The 16,750-nt window shown below is 37.6% G+C and overlaps 1 protein-coding gene across 1 annotated transcript in view; it reads left to right on the top strand.

The window, feature by feature from the left end:
• The first annotated feature begins 564 nt into the window (after nt 1-564).
• Nucleotides 565-16,750, top strand: part of LOC124122931 (usherin-like) — a 113,976-nt gene continuing 97,790 nt past the window's right edge. The window contains exons 1-2 of the mRNA XM_048402955.1: nt 565-1,478; nt 16,019-16,178. Of these exons, the coding sequence (XP_048258912.1) occupies nt 919-1,478; nt 16,019-16,178 (720 nt within the window). The 5' untranslated portion in view covers nt 565-918. The remainder of the gene's footprint in view (nt 1,479-16,018; nt 16,179-16,750) is intronic.

The raw sequence follows: 16,750 nt of genomic DNA, 5'->3' as shown, positions 1-16,750 counted from the left end.
AGTCTGTCTTAAAAAACTAAAATCTTAACATTGTGCAGACATTCTGTGAAAATCTTCTACTCAAGCAACGTAATGTTTATGGCACGAAGATGTGTTTTCCCTTATTTGTTGTAATGCGTCGCGAGAATACACCCTTCACACGAATTTCATTGCCTTTTCTCTCATAATCATTTCAAAAATGAATTATGAGTTTAGAGACCAAACAATTCCCTATGTACCACCAAAACATAATAATACCAATATATCTACCTTGTATACAACTAAACCGTGAAAATTGTTAATACCCCGAAATTGCAAAACCTTCAACAGAGATTACCCTAACTGGCAATACGTATGGATATGTCTCAAAAGACGTTAAAGAACGCCCGATTTTTAAATTTGAATATATTTAATCTGTCATGGCCATGACAATTTTAGTATAGTCATATAAAAATATCGGTGTTTTCTAAATTATTTTGAGCGGTATATTTGTAAATCTGAGGCTGCTACCATTCCAACTTACAGCTGCATACAAAGAACATTAAATCCTTTCTGTGTGTTTCAGAGACCAACAGGTGGTGAGAACTATATGCCCTAATCAGCCACACGTTGTGATTCGTACACCTGGATATCTCCTTAGTCGAAATCATTCAATACGCGATCATCATTGTGAACCACAATACCAAATAATGGATCGCGTTACAAAGTTCTGCAACTAGCGATGCTATGGAGCGTGGCCGGCAACTGCCTGGTACGCGTGGCTGCTTGCCATCCTGCACTGCCTCATCAATACGCCCGCAACACCTGGACTCCAACGTCCCGGGATCGATGCAACTCTGATCAAGTGAGCATCAAACCAGTGCGCATTGCGTGACAGTCCGAAGAAGGAACGGAAGGAAACGGGCACCGAAAGGGAAATGCCTTCAGATCTGTAGAACAATGACGGGGACAATTACAGACAATTGGTGGACTTTCACGAACACTGATCATAGGAGATCATACATTACGTGTTCTTTAAACAAGTTTGTGTCAATCAAAACTTTTATTTTGGTCAACTTTGTGTTGGCATGTGTTGGCCAGAACCCTCAACTAAGACAATTCCCGCCGCTTTTTAACGCCGCCAAAGACAAGCTCATTTCTACCAGTCCGTCTGACAGCACTTGTGGAGTACCGGTTAGAAATGCCTATTGCCGAAGTTCAACTATTGCGACATCTGTGGGTACTTGCTTACAGAACTTCTGTGTTCAAACGTGTCCAGGGAGGTATTCATTACCCAACCCAGTGGATCTAGTTTCCGATGCTCTGAGTCCTGGATTCGGAGCCTGTGTTTCCCTGGATATGGTCAACAAACGACCAAAGAGTGGTTCAGCCGATTTTTCCCGGTTCATCAGTCAGTCTGGAGACAACTGTTACCTCTTCCCTTCGACAAGTCCCGATGTTGGGCAGAACGGTGCGTTCACCTTGACCGTGTGGTTCTGGATGGCCAATACAGTTGATGGGTAAGAAGCGTTACTGCACATAGAGCCTTAAAGCGGAACATTAGTTTGGATAGATGGGGTTTTTAAACTTAATGAAGTACATTGTTCCATGGTCTGTTTTCCATTTGAAGTCTAAACTTTAACACTCTCATTAGTGTCATGTGTGAAACCGTGACATTGTTTGTTTGTTTGTTGTTTAACACTGCACTCAGCAATATTCCAGCTTTATGATGGCAGTCTGTAAATAATGGAGTCTTGACCAGACAATCCAGTGATTGACATTAGCATCGGTCCAAGCAATTGGGATACGATGACATGCATCAACCAAGTCAGTGATCGTGTTGTATATATGTAATAAGGGTATGCTGCTACAGTATATGGAATAAACTTAGAAGACAAAACAAATTGGTTTATAAACAACCTGAATCAAACTAGAAGAACTGGCAATTTGCTCACACTAAGGTCAATGCCGTAGTTAACTTTTTTAACAGGGGGGGGCAAATATTTGTCCCCCTCCCCCCCTCGGCTGGCTACGGCACTGCAGGTGTGTTAGGCACTGGTTCCTGTTGTACAATGGGTACTCTCTGTGAAGCACAATATTTGTGTCCCCTCACTCACTCTATTTTATGATGTCACCATCCTCTAGCCAGTAACTAATACCTATAGTGTGTATGGATTTAATTGATTGTGTATGTTTAACAAACTGTGTACAGCTTTTGTTTACTATTTCAAAAGTCAGATCAATAATACTTGTTTATTCTTTTGTTTTTTTTAGGCCAATATTTAAGTAAAGGAAGGGAATATGTAGGTACTGGCCACTAAAAAATATATACAACATTTGCATTGATAATACAGGTCTTGATTTAGCTACATAAAACATACACAAGAGCAACCTATCTTTGAAAAATGAAACCTAATATTTATGTCTACCTGCACAAAGTGCATGTCAAAATATTACAAATTTGTGTCTGGTTAACCCTTATGTGTCCACACAAATTCTATCTTTAACTCTCACAGTACCTCTTAAAGTTAACTTTATACCATACTACATCACTAATCCATTTGTTACATGTAATTTGTCATACTGCCTTAGGCTTGACGTCATCAAACTGTGGGTACATGTTTATATGATCATGTGCACATGTTCCTGTTACGTTTTACAGCAATGCATCATTAACTTATGTGACACAGGCAGCAGACAGGCCTATGTTTCAACCTGGGTGCAACCAGGATTTTTTAGTGCAACTTGATTTTCATGTCAACATGCACCTGGTGCAAGTTAGATCAAGTTCCGTAAATCAAGCCCTGTGATATAAGCATTCAGGATATATGATTAAATAACTGTTAGTTTTAAATATTCTTGTTTGTTTGAAACATGACAAAAGGGTTTCAGTGAAACTTAAGACAAAACAAAACTTCTTACACGAAGGACTTAAAATAAGGATAGTTCCACTTCAACAATGTGGATTTCAGCTAATTACTTAAAAAAGTGCCATTCATTTTGCCTGTTAAGATAAAGTTTAAAAAGCAGCAAAACATTTGTTTCTAGTATTCTCCAGTTGTGTTTATTATTTCAGGAAAAAGACTCAGAAATCTTACTCTTTTGTGCTGGGAAAATTTGTATCATTTGCTTGAAAAAACAATCAATTTCCAATTAATAATTAAGTAGTGTTAAACATCTTTGGTTTAAAGTTTCCTTCACAATATCTTCCCTCATCATGTTAATGTAATTAATAACAAATAAAACACCACAAAACTTTTTAAATAAAACGGGCCTGTATGCCAAGCAAAGCAGACACATCTGGGAGAAGGGAAATATGAATCCGTTTACATGAATTATGATTGGAAAATAGTTGATCTTAAATCTCAAGGTCAAAACTGAAACCAAAACAGTCACAGACATAACTTCTTCCCAATTTTCACCCCCTTCTATTATCTACCCTTGTGATTGAAATACTTACCTGAGCAAGAATGTATGTGATGTGTGGAATATACTGTGGCAATAAGAAAGGGAACGGGTATAAACGGAAGCATGTATTTGAGATGGAGTGCAGAGTGTATCCCCATTATGACCTGGAATTATTTAATATTGTAGAGGCAGATCAGATAAAAGGTCTAAACAATGTGTCTTATTGTATTAAATGTGTCTTATTGTATTCAGTGTGTCTTATTGTATATATCTGGAAAAAACGAAAGAATAATGAAGATAAGACATTGTGTTTCTGCATTTACTGACCAAAGATTTTGTAAACTATTTGCATAGAATTTACCGACTGAATAAAATTATTACTGACTAAATGTCCAAGTCCTGCATGTTGACAAATGAGGGACGATGACGATTCCCCACATGGGTACTATGCGTGAAGCCCATTTCTGGTGTCCTATGCTGCTGGAATATTCATTCCAGTTTAATATAATGATAATAGTAATTATGAATGTTTTGATAAAATACCATTTGACAGGAAGTAATTTGAATCACAGATGTTCATCGCAGAAAACTGTCATGTCTGCACCCACTGTTAACCTTGCAGTGCTATGTACTGAAAACTACACTGTCATCTGTTTTGCTGGACATTGATCTTGTATCAGCTTAACATGCTGTTCAGAGGAGTAAGAAGGGAAACGTTTAAATGGCTTTCTGTTTTTTATGTGTTAAAAATTAAAACCATTCAACTTTAACATTTAGACAATAAATAACTGTTTAAAATTGTTTAAAATGATCGCAGGGCAGCTGAAAACACCTGCAGGTGAGGTGAAATGGGGCTTAACGTCACATTCAAGATTATTGCACTTCTATAGCAATGCCCATGCACATGTAAATGCGTGTACTAGTGCTTGAACTAGTCCGGACTAAAGCCAAGTTTAGACTAAAGCCACTGAGGTACCATGCCGCAATTAAACATGAATACCCCACTCAGACACAGTATACTGACTGCGAGCCAACCAGTCTTTGGTTTAGTCCCTTAATACCGAGCGTCAGGCGGGGTAACAACAAATACCATCTTTTAACGTCTTCTGGTATGAAGCGGTCGGGGATCAAACCCATGACCTTCCACTCTCAGGGCAGACACTTTCTCCACTAGACCACGGTGGCAGTCGTCCACACCTGTAACAAAGACAGCTGACTGCCATAGCTGCCTAGAGGTACTTGTAACAAGATGACATTTTCCCCACAGACCATTCTTCATTGATATGCAGAGATTTATTTATTTATTTTACTTCTTTCTAAACTAAATAATTTGCATAATATCAGTAAACAGTAAAATAGACATGGCCTAGTTTCCCACAAATGCAGTAAGTAAAACAACAATCAATAGAGAGAGACAGGAATTAGCGAAGCCTTAATACTAGAATTATTGATACCATTAAATTAATTCCTGATTTGAGATCTACAGTATAACGACACCTCCCCCTTCACCAGATGAGCTGTTCAATGCTTGGCAGCAGATGGTCAGTGCAAGGGATAAAATATTAACGATTAATTACTCCGAACTGACTTCACCAATCAGTTATTAATGACCTGCACATGGTCCTAACCGTTACGGTTGCAATAGGTGTGGGCAATTCCAGTTTGTTAGGGCTTACATATTGTGAGTCAGATAACTATAGACCACTGGCAAACATGCCAACAGCACTGCGTAATGGTGTAGTATAGTGGTGCATTGTGTGATTATAGCACATGACTGACAGTTATTGTGTTCCTACAATGTATAAATGTCCTGCTTGACTGCCTTCAGATTTCACTTGGTTGATAAGAAAAGAAAGAAAGAAAGAAAAATATTTTATTTACGTGTCACATATTGCATGATAAATAAATCACATATATATACAAAAAGCAAACAATGCAATATCCGGCCGCAGGGCGTATGAGACCCGGATATTCACTGTTTATGTTTCTTTAAAATTGTAAAAAACATATTTGAGCTATGTAACCTGCTGAAAAAGGTAATATGGGCTTAACATTATACTACCGTTTTCGACGTAATAAGCGCCCAGGGTGATCTCAAAATTAGAAATAGGGGGCTCTTATTAGAATATTATTTTGGTGAAAAAAAAGTTGAAAGATAAATTTTGTGGCTTATGCTGACAGCCTGAAATGTTTATGTACGACAGATATATTTTTTCAGAATTAAATGCCCATAATTAAGGGTGCATATAACACACAAGTGTGTATTATACGCGAATAAATAAGTCTTGTGTACATTGATCAATCGGAAGGGGTGCTAACTGGGATTGTTCACTAGCCACTATCTTAGCAAATGTCGCCGTGGGCGCTTATTAGAGGGGGCGCTTATTACGTTGAATACGGTAAGTTAAACACACACAGCGCTAGACGCTTATTAGATTACATATCTATCCCTCTATTAAAATTTAGAACTTGTAAACATAGATTCCCAGTAGATGGAAAAAAACTCATGAGAGAAGAACCAACTATGTACCTCCCTTGTTGTAGCTGATGAATATCATTATCTATTTAAATGTGAATCTTTGCTGTCTATAGATCTCTACACATGCATCCTCCAATATTATCATAAGCTCCCCAATACCCATAAATTGGGAAGACTATTTTCCAACAACAGCACTAAACACTAAGAAATATATGTAAATTTACCTCTGTACTTATCAATGAGTCCTAAAACCCTTCACCCTGATGTTAATTTGAACATGCAATGTATGTATACAATGTCTTAAATTGTTCTATGTATATTTATCCAATGTTAATTATATATTGTTCAATTGTTCTACCATGGATGGTTTTGAGTAAATGAGTGAATGAAAAAATCCAGTTCTGTAATGTGGAATCCTGGTACAAAATGAGCTGTGGACATGTGGAGTTTTACTCATGCTGTCTATCCAGTTCCTGGCTAACACATTCTCAGCACCTGATGCTTTCATTAAACATATGTAGAGGCCATAAAGTTTCCGAGTCCCGTGATGGGATTCGAACCACAAACCTTCTTATCAGAGGTCGGACGCCTTGTCCACATGACCGAAGAGGTTAACCCTGTCAGCAAGCTGACAAGGTAAGGATGTCATCTGTGGGATGACTCCACGCCCTGCTACATACTCCCTCGTCATTAGAAGGCACGTCCCAGGCCGCATAATAGGGTATGGAGGCTTATTTTGCTCAAATTTGATATGAACATGCTCAGCCCCACGTTTGGCGCCAATGTAGCGGCCATAAAATTTCCGAGTCCTGTAATGGGATTCGAACCACGTACATTCTGATCCGAGGTCGGACATCTTGTCCACATGACCAAAGAGGTTAACCCCGTCAGCAAGCTGACAAGGTAAGGATGTCATCTGTGGGATGACTCCATGGGATTACATGGGTACAACGAGTCTGCTAGGTTTAAAAATAAGAGTAGGTGGCACCAGGGACAAGGCTGAGGCTAAGTCCCCTCACACCAATACATGTATGTGTTTCAGATTACATGCTCTTGTGCCACTAAAAATAATGATAAGAATCTTTATTGATAATTCTATTGTTTTTTCACATATATGATTTTAAATAAACTGTTCAAAGCATCTTAACGATCAGTTGCAGTAATTCACATCAAGCATGTATGTTTGGTACGGCATGTTTCTGGTGTATTTTATAAAGTGGAATAAAAAAATGACCACATGTGGCAATTTGGTTTTCCTCTGTGGGCAGTTTGTAGATACTTGTGAACATAAATGTTGTGAGGTGGGGTGTTGACGAGGGAGGCAGGTACAAAAATCTAATTATTATCAAATGTATGTCAGTAGCTAGAAAACAAATACATGTTGTTTGTTTTAATGAGTTTCCTTGACAACACATTATCAACTATTCAGAATCACAAGTGAAATGATTTGTCACGCAGGTTGCCAGAAACACAACTAGATATTTGAGATATGGTGTATCATATCAGGCTGACAGTGCTACACACACCGATGGATCAATGCACTTGTTCTTACCGCTGATTTGCCTGATTATGTTAAACTGTTGTGATATGGCTATTAAGTTGTTGACAGTGGCATAAAACCACACTAACTCATGCTTGACTGAGCAAGGTCTGAAGACTAACAACTTCATGCTTGATTAAGCAGGGCATTCCAGCTTGTGCTGATGGCTGAACTAACAAAGAGAAGTTTACTTTCCATATTTATGAAAGGGCAGAGGTTTATTCAAGATTAATGTGAAAAGACATTTCTTTCACAGCATACTGAACAAACAGTGATGTAATGTATAAGTGAATTCATGAACTTGAGATGCGATTTTCTCCTTTGAATGAGTTTTCCTTTATCATAGGGGGTAAGGTGGATCAGAAAGAATAAGAGCAATAAACAGTTATTTTTTTTATTGAAATATTCTTATATTTTTATGATTTTCTATTTAGTAGTTCTTTTGCAGAAAAAAATGGGCATGTACTTTGTAACAAAGGGAATAACACTTAAAGTTGGTTTTAAAAGAATTTGTTATAGAAATCAGAAATTATTTCAGACTGAAGTTTTAAAATTATCCATTTGTAGGTTCGTTTAGATCCATTTCAACAGTAACTTGAAGAAAAAAGACTCCAAAAAAGCAATCCAAAACTAAAAGGTCCCAAGCGACGGAACTTCAACATTCACTCAAAATTGATAATCCGTATTTGAAAGTTGTGAGTTTTCAATATTAATCAAGATAAATTTAATCTAGTTTGTAAACCCATCACAAACTGTATGTTAGTTCAGTTTGTTGTTTGTTTGTTAAACGCCGCACTCAGCAATATTCCAGCTATATGACGGCAGTCTGTAAATAATCCAGTGATTGACAACATGAGCATCGATCTACACAATTGGGATCGGTGACATACATCAACCAAGACAGCGAGGCTGACCACCCGATCCCGTTAGTCGCCTCTTACGACAAGCATAGTCGCCTTTTACGGCAAGCATGGGTTGCTGAAGATCTTCCCCGGCCGAGAGTTCAGTAAACACCAATCAAATGCATACTACAATGGCAATACCTCTTTAACATTTATGTGTAAGAGATACCCCCATCTCCATTCCATAGGGAGTAAGAATCTTACATCTCAGATGACAGGAATCAATACATCCAATACTAGATTTAATTTGGAATTTTTGCCTTTTTGCATCTGTTACAGATTCTGCTCAATGCATTATTAATACCATAAGAAAATGGTTGTATGTTATTCTTTTGAGGTAAGCGTTGTTTAAATTCTGATCCCTTAGCTTGCCTATTCCACAGGGGGCACTTGTTGACCACTCAGTTTAAGGTACAACAGTCGCTGTGCCGAGTTGCGCCCTTGTTCACGCCTGAAACTGATTGTGGCTTCGAGTCCCGATACGCCGCGATTATGTTTCTAAGTCAGCACCATACTCGTGCTTATGGGTTTTACCGAAGTTGTATACGTCCTAGACCTGCATCACTTCCGACTTTTATTATAATCATCCCACATTAAGCTGACATTTATTCGTGATATAACTGGAATACTTTTGGAGTGGAGTTAAAACCCAACTCGCTTCCTCACTACTGATTCCACACAGATATCTGGCTGTGATTCTGGTGACTGGCGACTGTGGTGGAGTTTCATAAACCTGTTGCGTCGTCTCCTGGGTGGGTCAATACGGCAGAGAGCCTCCCACACTGGTTATACGCAGGGTATTGATTGGCCTCTAGGTACATGCAGTCTGTATTGATCGACACATAAGTGCATCAGTTAATATGTATATCTGTGACAGGAGCTGTGTTTATTCTGTGATTCATATAAGATTTGCAGAAACATGGAAAAACTCAAGCCAAAATACTGGGATAAATGTGTTGCACTTTACAGTCAGCTCCAGATGGTGTATTAACATGCTGCCTATTGCGAAGCTCATGATCCTCCCTTGGTACTTGTTATCACTTAATACACCATGTATCAGTCTTCATAGGTACTTTTTTGACCACCACGAAAAGAACGAAAACATAACTGTCCTCATCAGGCCTGGGGCTTGATAATCAATATTAGTCCGTGGAGTTTTGAACACAATGTCCTGGAATGTCTGTGACATCACAATGAAAGATGTCGGCATTTCAGCATTTCGTTTGATCTATAATGTCGGGTGAACGCACACTTGCTTCCCTATCCTCAAGAGTAATGGAACTAGACTTTTTAATAGAAATTGAAAAATAAAATAAAATATGTGGGCAGTAGAAAAAATGCAAACATAAAAAGGAAAACTGATTCAGATGTGACTGATGATGGAAGGCGAGGAATGGGGTAGTTTGGAAGTCAACGGGAAATCTCTAGATCTGCATACTGCAAGATTTTTATGAAATCCGGTAAGTATCAAGTGATAAAAATCTTCTTCCCGAGGCAAGAGAGTTCACTGACTTTAAAAGTCCAGTTTCCACCCTTGCCAAACTAGGCTGGAAACCCTGGGCTCCATCATAGCGCAACCTAATGTTATCATCATATGATAGTACTACATGTTCATATTGGTCTCATGGTATCATCATATGATAGTACTCCACGTACATATTAGCATCATCATACGATAGTACTCCATGTTCATATTGGCCTTATGGTATCATCATATGATAGTACTCCATGTTCATTTTGGCCTTATGGTATCATCATATGATAGTACTCTATGTTCATATCAGCCTAATGGTATCATCATATGATAGTACTACATATTCATATCGGCCTAATAGTATCAACATATGATAGTACTACATGTTCATATCGGCCTAATGGTATCAATATATAATAGTACTACATGTTCATATCGGCCTAATGGTATCATCATATGATAGTACTACATATTCATATCGGCCTAATGGTATCATCATATGATAGTACTACATGTTCATATCGGCCTAATGGTATCATCATATGATAGTACTACATATTCATATCGGCCTAATAGTATCAACATATGATAGTACTACATGTTCATATCGGCCTAATGGTATCAATATATAATAGTACTACATGTTCATATCGGCCTAATGGTATCATCATATGATAGTACTCCATGTTCATAGTGGCCTACTGGCAACATCATATGATAGTACTATATGTTCATATCAACCTACTGGTATCATCATATGATAGTACTCCATGTTCATAGTGGCCTACTGGCAACATCATATGATAGTACTGCATGTTCATATTGGCCTACTGGTATCATCATATGATAGTACTCCATGTTCATATCAACCTACTGGTATCATATGATAGTACTACATGTTTATATACCGGCCTACTGGCAACGTCATATGATAGTACTACATGTTCATTTCAACCTACTGGTATCATATAAAAGTACTGCATGTTCATATTGGCCTACTGGCAACATCATATGATAGTACTATATGTTCATATCTGCCTAATGGTATCATCCATCAAATGATAGTACTACATGTTCATATCGGCCTACTGGCAACATCATATGATAGTACTACATGTTCATATCGGCCTAATGGTATCAACATATGATAGTACTCCATGTTCATATCGGCTTATGGTATCAACATATGATAGTACTCCATGTTCATAGTGGCCTACTGGCAACATCAAATGATAGTACTCCATGTTCATTTCAACCTACTGGTATCATCATATAATAGTTCTATATGATCATATCGGCCTACTGGCAACATTGTATGATAGTTCTACCGTATATGACCGCGTATAAGCCGAATTTTGAGGACCAGAAAAAAGATTCTGTAGAAAGGGGTCGGCTTATCCACGGGATACACTTTCATGATAGTATTTTTCAGATCGTGATCTGTCAGAAACATCGCCTGAATGACGGTCCGATAGATTACAACTTCCCGAAAGTTTGGAAGTTGCCACAACTAGAGCCATTATTGTTATAAATTATCAATAAAGTTATTATTATACACCAATGTTGTCATTATTAAAAAAATGATATGCATGTTACTACTTCCGATAATAAGTTTTCAATTGAATGTTCAAAGTTTATTGTTCTCCGTAAACTCCGCGATCTTTACATGTAACAATATATGTAATTCACAGCTATAATATATAATCCCCAGATGAAATCGCCAATAGCTATTACGTACATTTTGCAAAGTTCATAAATTGATAGTGAACAAGTGTCTACCTTTATTGAAAGAGGCAAATAAACAACTGTATCGGCGAGTTATTCCGTTTGCCATTTGCAAAAACATGTGATCAGCTGTTTCCTGTGACGTCAAAAACGGTGACCACTGTGATTGCTTCCTGTTGTTTAAAAAGCAACACGGTACACAAGGAAATGAGCATTGATAATAACGGGCCGATTGGTATTGTCATGTTGTTTACACAAACATTTTCAAGTTGTGGGTGCTTAGCGATCGTGTTGGGAGTAGGGGCTTTATTCCTTTGTTGTCGAGAGATTAGTTTAATAACCTGGAGAAGCCTGTGAGTAAGTGATGGTCATTCAATGTGTTCATAGTATGAATTCAATTGGATTAACATACAATAGTGGTATAAAGGGGGTTATAAAAGTTGGTATTTTTACTGACTGACATTTTCATCATGAGTTTTAAACGAAAACGCCATGCTTACGATGCTGAATTCAAACTGCGAGTCTTCGCTCTAGCCGATATATTTTCTCACGGGTTCATAATTCTATATACACCGATTCACAAAATGGCGCTTCGTTGTTGATGGCAACATATAACGATCATTATGAGATTAAAAAAACCCACGAGAAACAGCTTTCCACTTTATGAAAGTGGATGACTGGTTTGTTAAATCTTTATTAGAAATAATAATGACTTTTTCAATATAATTACAACGTTTTTCATCTTATATTTTTGAATATCTGCGAGTACCGGCACATGTCTTGCAGTCCGACTTCGCAGTGTTTTTTTGCCTTTCAATTCCTGGTTCGGCTTATCTGCGGGTCATATCATTTTCTTTCGTATTTCAATGGTCAAGTTAACACCTCGGCTTATCTACGGGGTCGGCTTAATCCGCGGTCATATACGGTACATGTTCATATCAACCTACTGGTATCATCATATGATGGTACTCTATGTTCATATTAGCCTACTGACATCATCAGGCAAACCCCCTGTAGTCTATCTTCATGTCAGATATGCATGCCCATTTGATAATTCTACTTTGATCATGGCACACATTTGTGATGAGTGAGTGAGGAAGTTTTACGCCACTTGTAGCAATATCACAGAGGACTTCAGAGATGATCTTCACATTTGGGGAATTCAACCACGTCAATCAGCATGACAAGCGAACTCTTCAACCGCAAGGCTGCCCAGTGTGATGATGCTGTATTTTTCATTTGTTTTTTTCTGCAGACTCTCAGTCTTTTTTATGTCATGAGCAAAGAACATGGATAACATTCTGTTGACACCTTATATGATTAATGTAATTCAGACCCCAGACCTACCTAAAGTAAGAAGCAACTGATGGCATGGTGTGGTCAGGCTCCCTGACTTGGTTGATGCAAGTCAATCTAATTGCATCGGTCAATGCTCATGATGTCGCTCACTGGATTGTCTGGTCCAGACTTGATTATTTACAGCAGTCATATGGATGGTATTTTTGCTGAATGAAGCATTAAACAACAAACTTAATGAACAAACAAACACACCTAAATTACCTTCATTTTCCGATGCAGACCAACTGGCACACCATGTGTTGAAATTCTAAAGTTAATACCAGGCTACTAACACACTCTGGTGTTAATATTCTATAGTTAATACCAGGCTACTAACCCACTCTGGTGTTAATATTCTATAGTTAATACCAGGCTACTGACACACCCATGTGTTTGAAATGTATAGTTAATACCAGGCTACTGACACACTCGTGTTACATTTTTATTGTTAATACCAGGCTACTGACACACTTGTGTTAAAATTCTTTAGTTAATACCAGGCTACTGACACAGCTGGTTAAAAATGTATAGTTAATACCAGGCTACTGATGCAGATGTATTAAAATTCTATAGTTAATACCAGGCTACTGGCACACCCATGTGTTAAAAATGTACAGTTAATACCAGGCTACTGACACACCAATGTGTTTGAAATGTATAGTTAATACCAGGCTACTGACACACTCATGTGTTAAAATTCTATAGTTAATACCAGGCTACTGACACACACATATTAAAATTCTATAATTAATACCAGGCTACTGACACAGACATGTTAAAAATGTATAGTTAATTCTAGACTACTGACACACTCGTGGTAAATTTTTACAGTTAATACCAGGCTACTGACACAGACATGTTAAAATACTATAGTTAATCCCAGGCCACTGGCACACCCTGGTGTTAATGTTCTATAGTTAATAGTAGGCTAATGACACACCCATGTGTTAAAAATGTATAATTAATACCAGGCTACAGCAAATGTTAAACTGTGAGCGAGGGAAAAGCCAGAGTGCCAAAGGAGGCATGTTTTATCCAACTTATGAACCGTCTAAAATACCAGATATACCAGAAAAATGAGAAAACATTGACATACCTTTTAGTGAAACAATACAGTGTATCTCAATTTTAAAGGATTTCGTTCTCTCAAGGTGTGTATGAGAAAAAACACATGCAGCAGGGACTAGCTGGAGTCATGACATGATAAATTGAAGAACTTCTCATCACCTGCCTCGGTAGCTCAGTGGGAAAACAGTGGGTTACGAAACTGGACACAATATGTGAGGTTGCAGGTTCAATTCATGTCATGGAATTTTCATGTAAAAATAATTGTCACTTTTAATCAATCATCGAATACAATTGTGTTCACATCAAGACACAAGGTTATAAAACATCATTTGTAAAACTTAGGTATTACAATTGAAATGTAAAACCTCAAAGCAAGTTTAGCAGTGACCCATATTAAAACCTAGTTTTGGAAGAGAACCAATTACAAAACCTGGGTTTGGAAGAGAACCGATTAGAAAACCTAGTTTTGGAAGAACCGATTACAAAACCTGGGTTTGGAAGAACCGATCACAAAACTTAGTTTTGGAAGAACCGATTACAAAACCTGGGTTTGGAAGATGAGCTGGTTACTAGGTTTACCAGAGGTTGTCAGGATCCTAATGCAGTATATGGTGACAGGTTTATAAAAATGTATAGATAGTAGCAATGTGAGTTTAAATAAAACATTATGCCATTGAAGACATTCCAGTGAGTGTCTGAGTTTGATTTCATCTCATGGTTATAGTGATTTAATCAGATTATGTATTATATATTTTTATTTTATTTTAATTTTTGTCATATTTTTAGACACAAGGAATATTTAGACATTCTTTTGAAATGTCGGTATTTTCCCACCGACAGTACCCCTAAAATGTCAAAATGTGTTACCTTACTCAAAAACACTCATGTGATAAAACCCAGATGCTTGCTTCATACTGCTGGTGGTATGCCTACACACAGGAGAAAACAACATGAACGATGTTCCATGATGTAATATGTATATATGTATACTACTCATCTCATTGATAGTGATGAAGACCGCATACATGTTCAAAGAGTACGTTTTAAGTCCTGTAGTATGTTTTAAGTCATTGTATTTATCTGAAACTATTAAATCAGCATTTGACTTGAGTGAATGAACACTGTATGATGGAGCTACTTTCCTTGATATGGTTTTCAGAGTAAGATTAGTACGTAAAAACTCAGTACATAAGTAGATACATATTAAATAGAACCAAGGATATTGGTTTTAAAAATCATAAAAACTTGAGGGGAAAAAAGAAACTTAAAACATTTATCAACATTTTCATGTTTACACCCTAATGAAAACGGGTGTTAAATATCTGTTGCTGGCGTACCGTACTGGTACATTTGTCATTCGCTTAAACTTACGTTTCATTATGTGTTAAAAAGCATAATTAATTTCTTGTGAGAAACATTTACATGTTACAATCTAAACAGAAGTTGTATTGATAAGATCCTAAATCCCGAAAATAACAAGTCTGTTATGTCATTCAATGAAATTTATCTTGTTATTAGACATTAAGTGGCACGATATGGTGGGGTTGCGATACGAAGTGTATTCCAATACTATGGGTGCGATACGATTTGTATCCCAGTACGGTACATTTATTTCATAAGTTGATACTCTTCCTTTTTGTGGGTGAATCACAACCCTGAATCCTTTGTTTTTGAATTTTAGAGATCAAAGATGAGATATTATTGGGCAGAAACATATACGCTAGAGGGCGCTGTGAATGTTATGTTATTTTTAGCCACACGGGAAATGCTAAAGAATCTGTAAGCTGGTTGTCGTACAGTTTCTGTTATAAGTCATATGTGTTTACACAAAAATAACTTTAATGTAACGTATCATGTATCGCGATACAGAGGCTGTAAATCTATGAATTGTATTGTTGGCCTCTTATCGCAGTACAACACTATATTGCCATATCATTACACCACTAATGTAAAAGATAGGTCAAGTCTGTTTGGTCATACATTGAGATTTAACATGTTGTTGGACAAGATTGGCAAAACATCCTCTATTCCTCCTGTATACGTTGACAAGAATAGATATATTTTATCATGTGAAATGTTATCTTGTACACAGCTATGTTACTATTGTCCTTTCTATTTTTTTCAAGCCCAATTTTACAGAAGATTCGAGGTGACACAGGCGCTGTGATATTTGAAGTGGGTGTCAATCCGAGTGGTGTGAGATTCCATTACCAAGGAACATCTCCAGCCACAATCACCCTGGATGAAACAATCCCCCAGCAGGAGTGGGTCTTCCTTGCTATACAGGTGAGTCAGAGTGGGTCTTCCTTGCTATACAGGTGAGTCAGAGTGGGTCTTCCTTGCTATACAGGTGAGTCAGAGTGGGTCTTCCTTGCTATACAGGTGAGTCAGAGTGGGTCTTCCTTGTTTACAGGTGAGTCAGAGTGGGTCTTCCTTGCTATACAGGTGAGTCAGAGTGGGTCTTCCTTGCTATACAGGTGAGTCAGAGTGGGTCTTCCTTGCTATACAGGTGAGTCAGAGTGGGTCTTCCTTGTTTACAGGTGAGTCAGAGAGGGTCTTCCTTGCTATACAGGTGAGTCAGAGTGGGTCTTCCTTGCTATACAGGTGAGTCAGAGTGGGTCTTCCTTGCAATATAGGTGAGTCAGAGTGGATCTTCCTTGCTAAACAGGTGAGTCAGAGTGGGTCTTCCTTGTTTACAGGTAAGTCAATTTTGTCAGTATGCTATACGCAATGTTAGGCCAGACTTTTTCTTCTTTTTTATTGTACCAATTTTTGGCCTAAAAATTCAGTTCGGGATTGGCTGTTTTATGTAATAATAAAATTCTTTTTAACATTTTATTTATTTCTGGTTAACGGAA

Source organism: Haliotis rufescens, unplaced genomic scaffold (assembly GCF_023055435.1).
Source record: "Haliotis rufescens isolate VD_foot unplaced genomic scaffold, xgHalRufe1.0.p SCAF_3, whole genome shotgun sequence".
Taxonomy (NCBI): Eukaryota; Metazoa; Mollusca; class Gastropoda; order Lepetellida; family Haliotidae; genus Haliotis; species Haliotis rufescens.
This window is presented reverse-complemented; position numbering and strand designations above follow the sequence as displayed.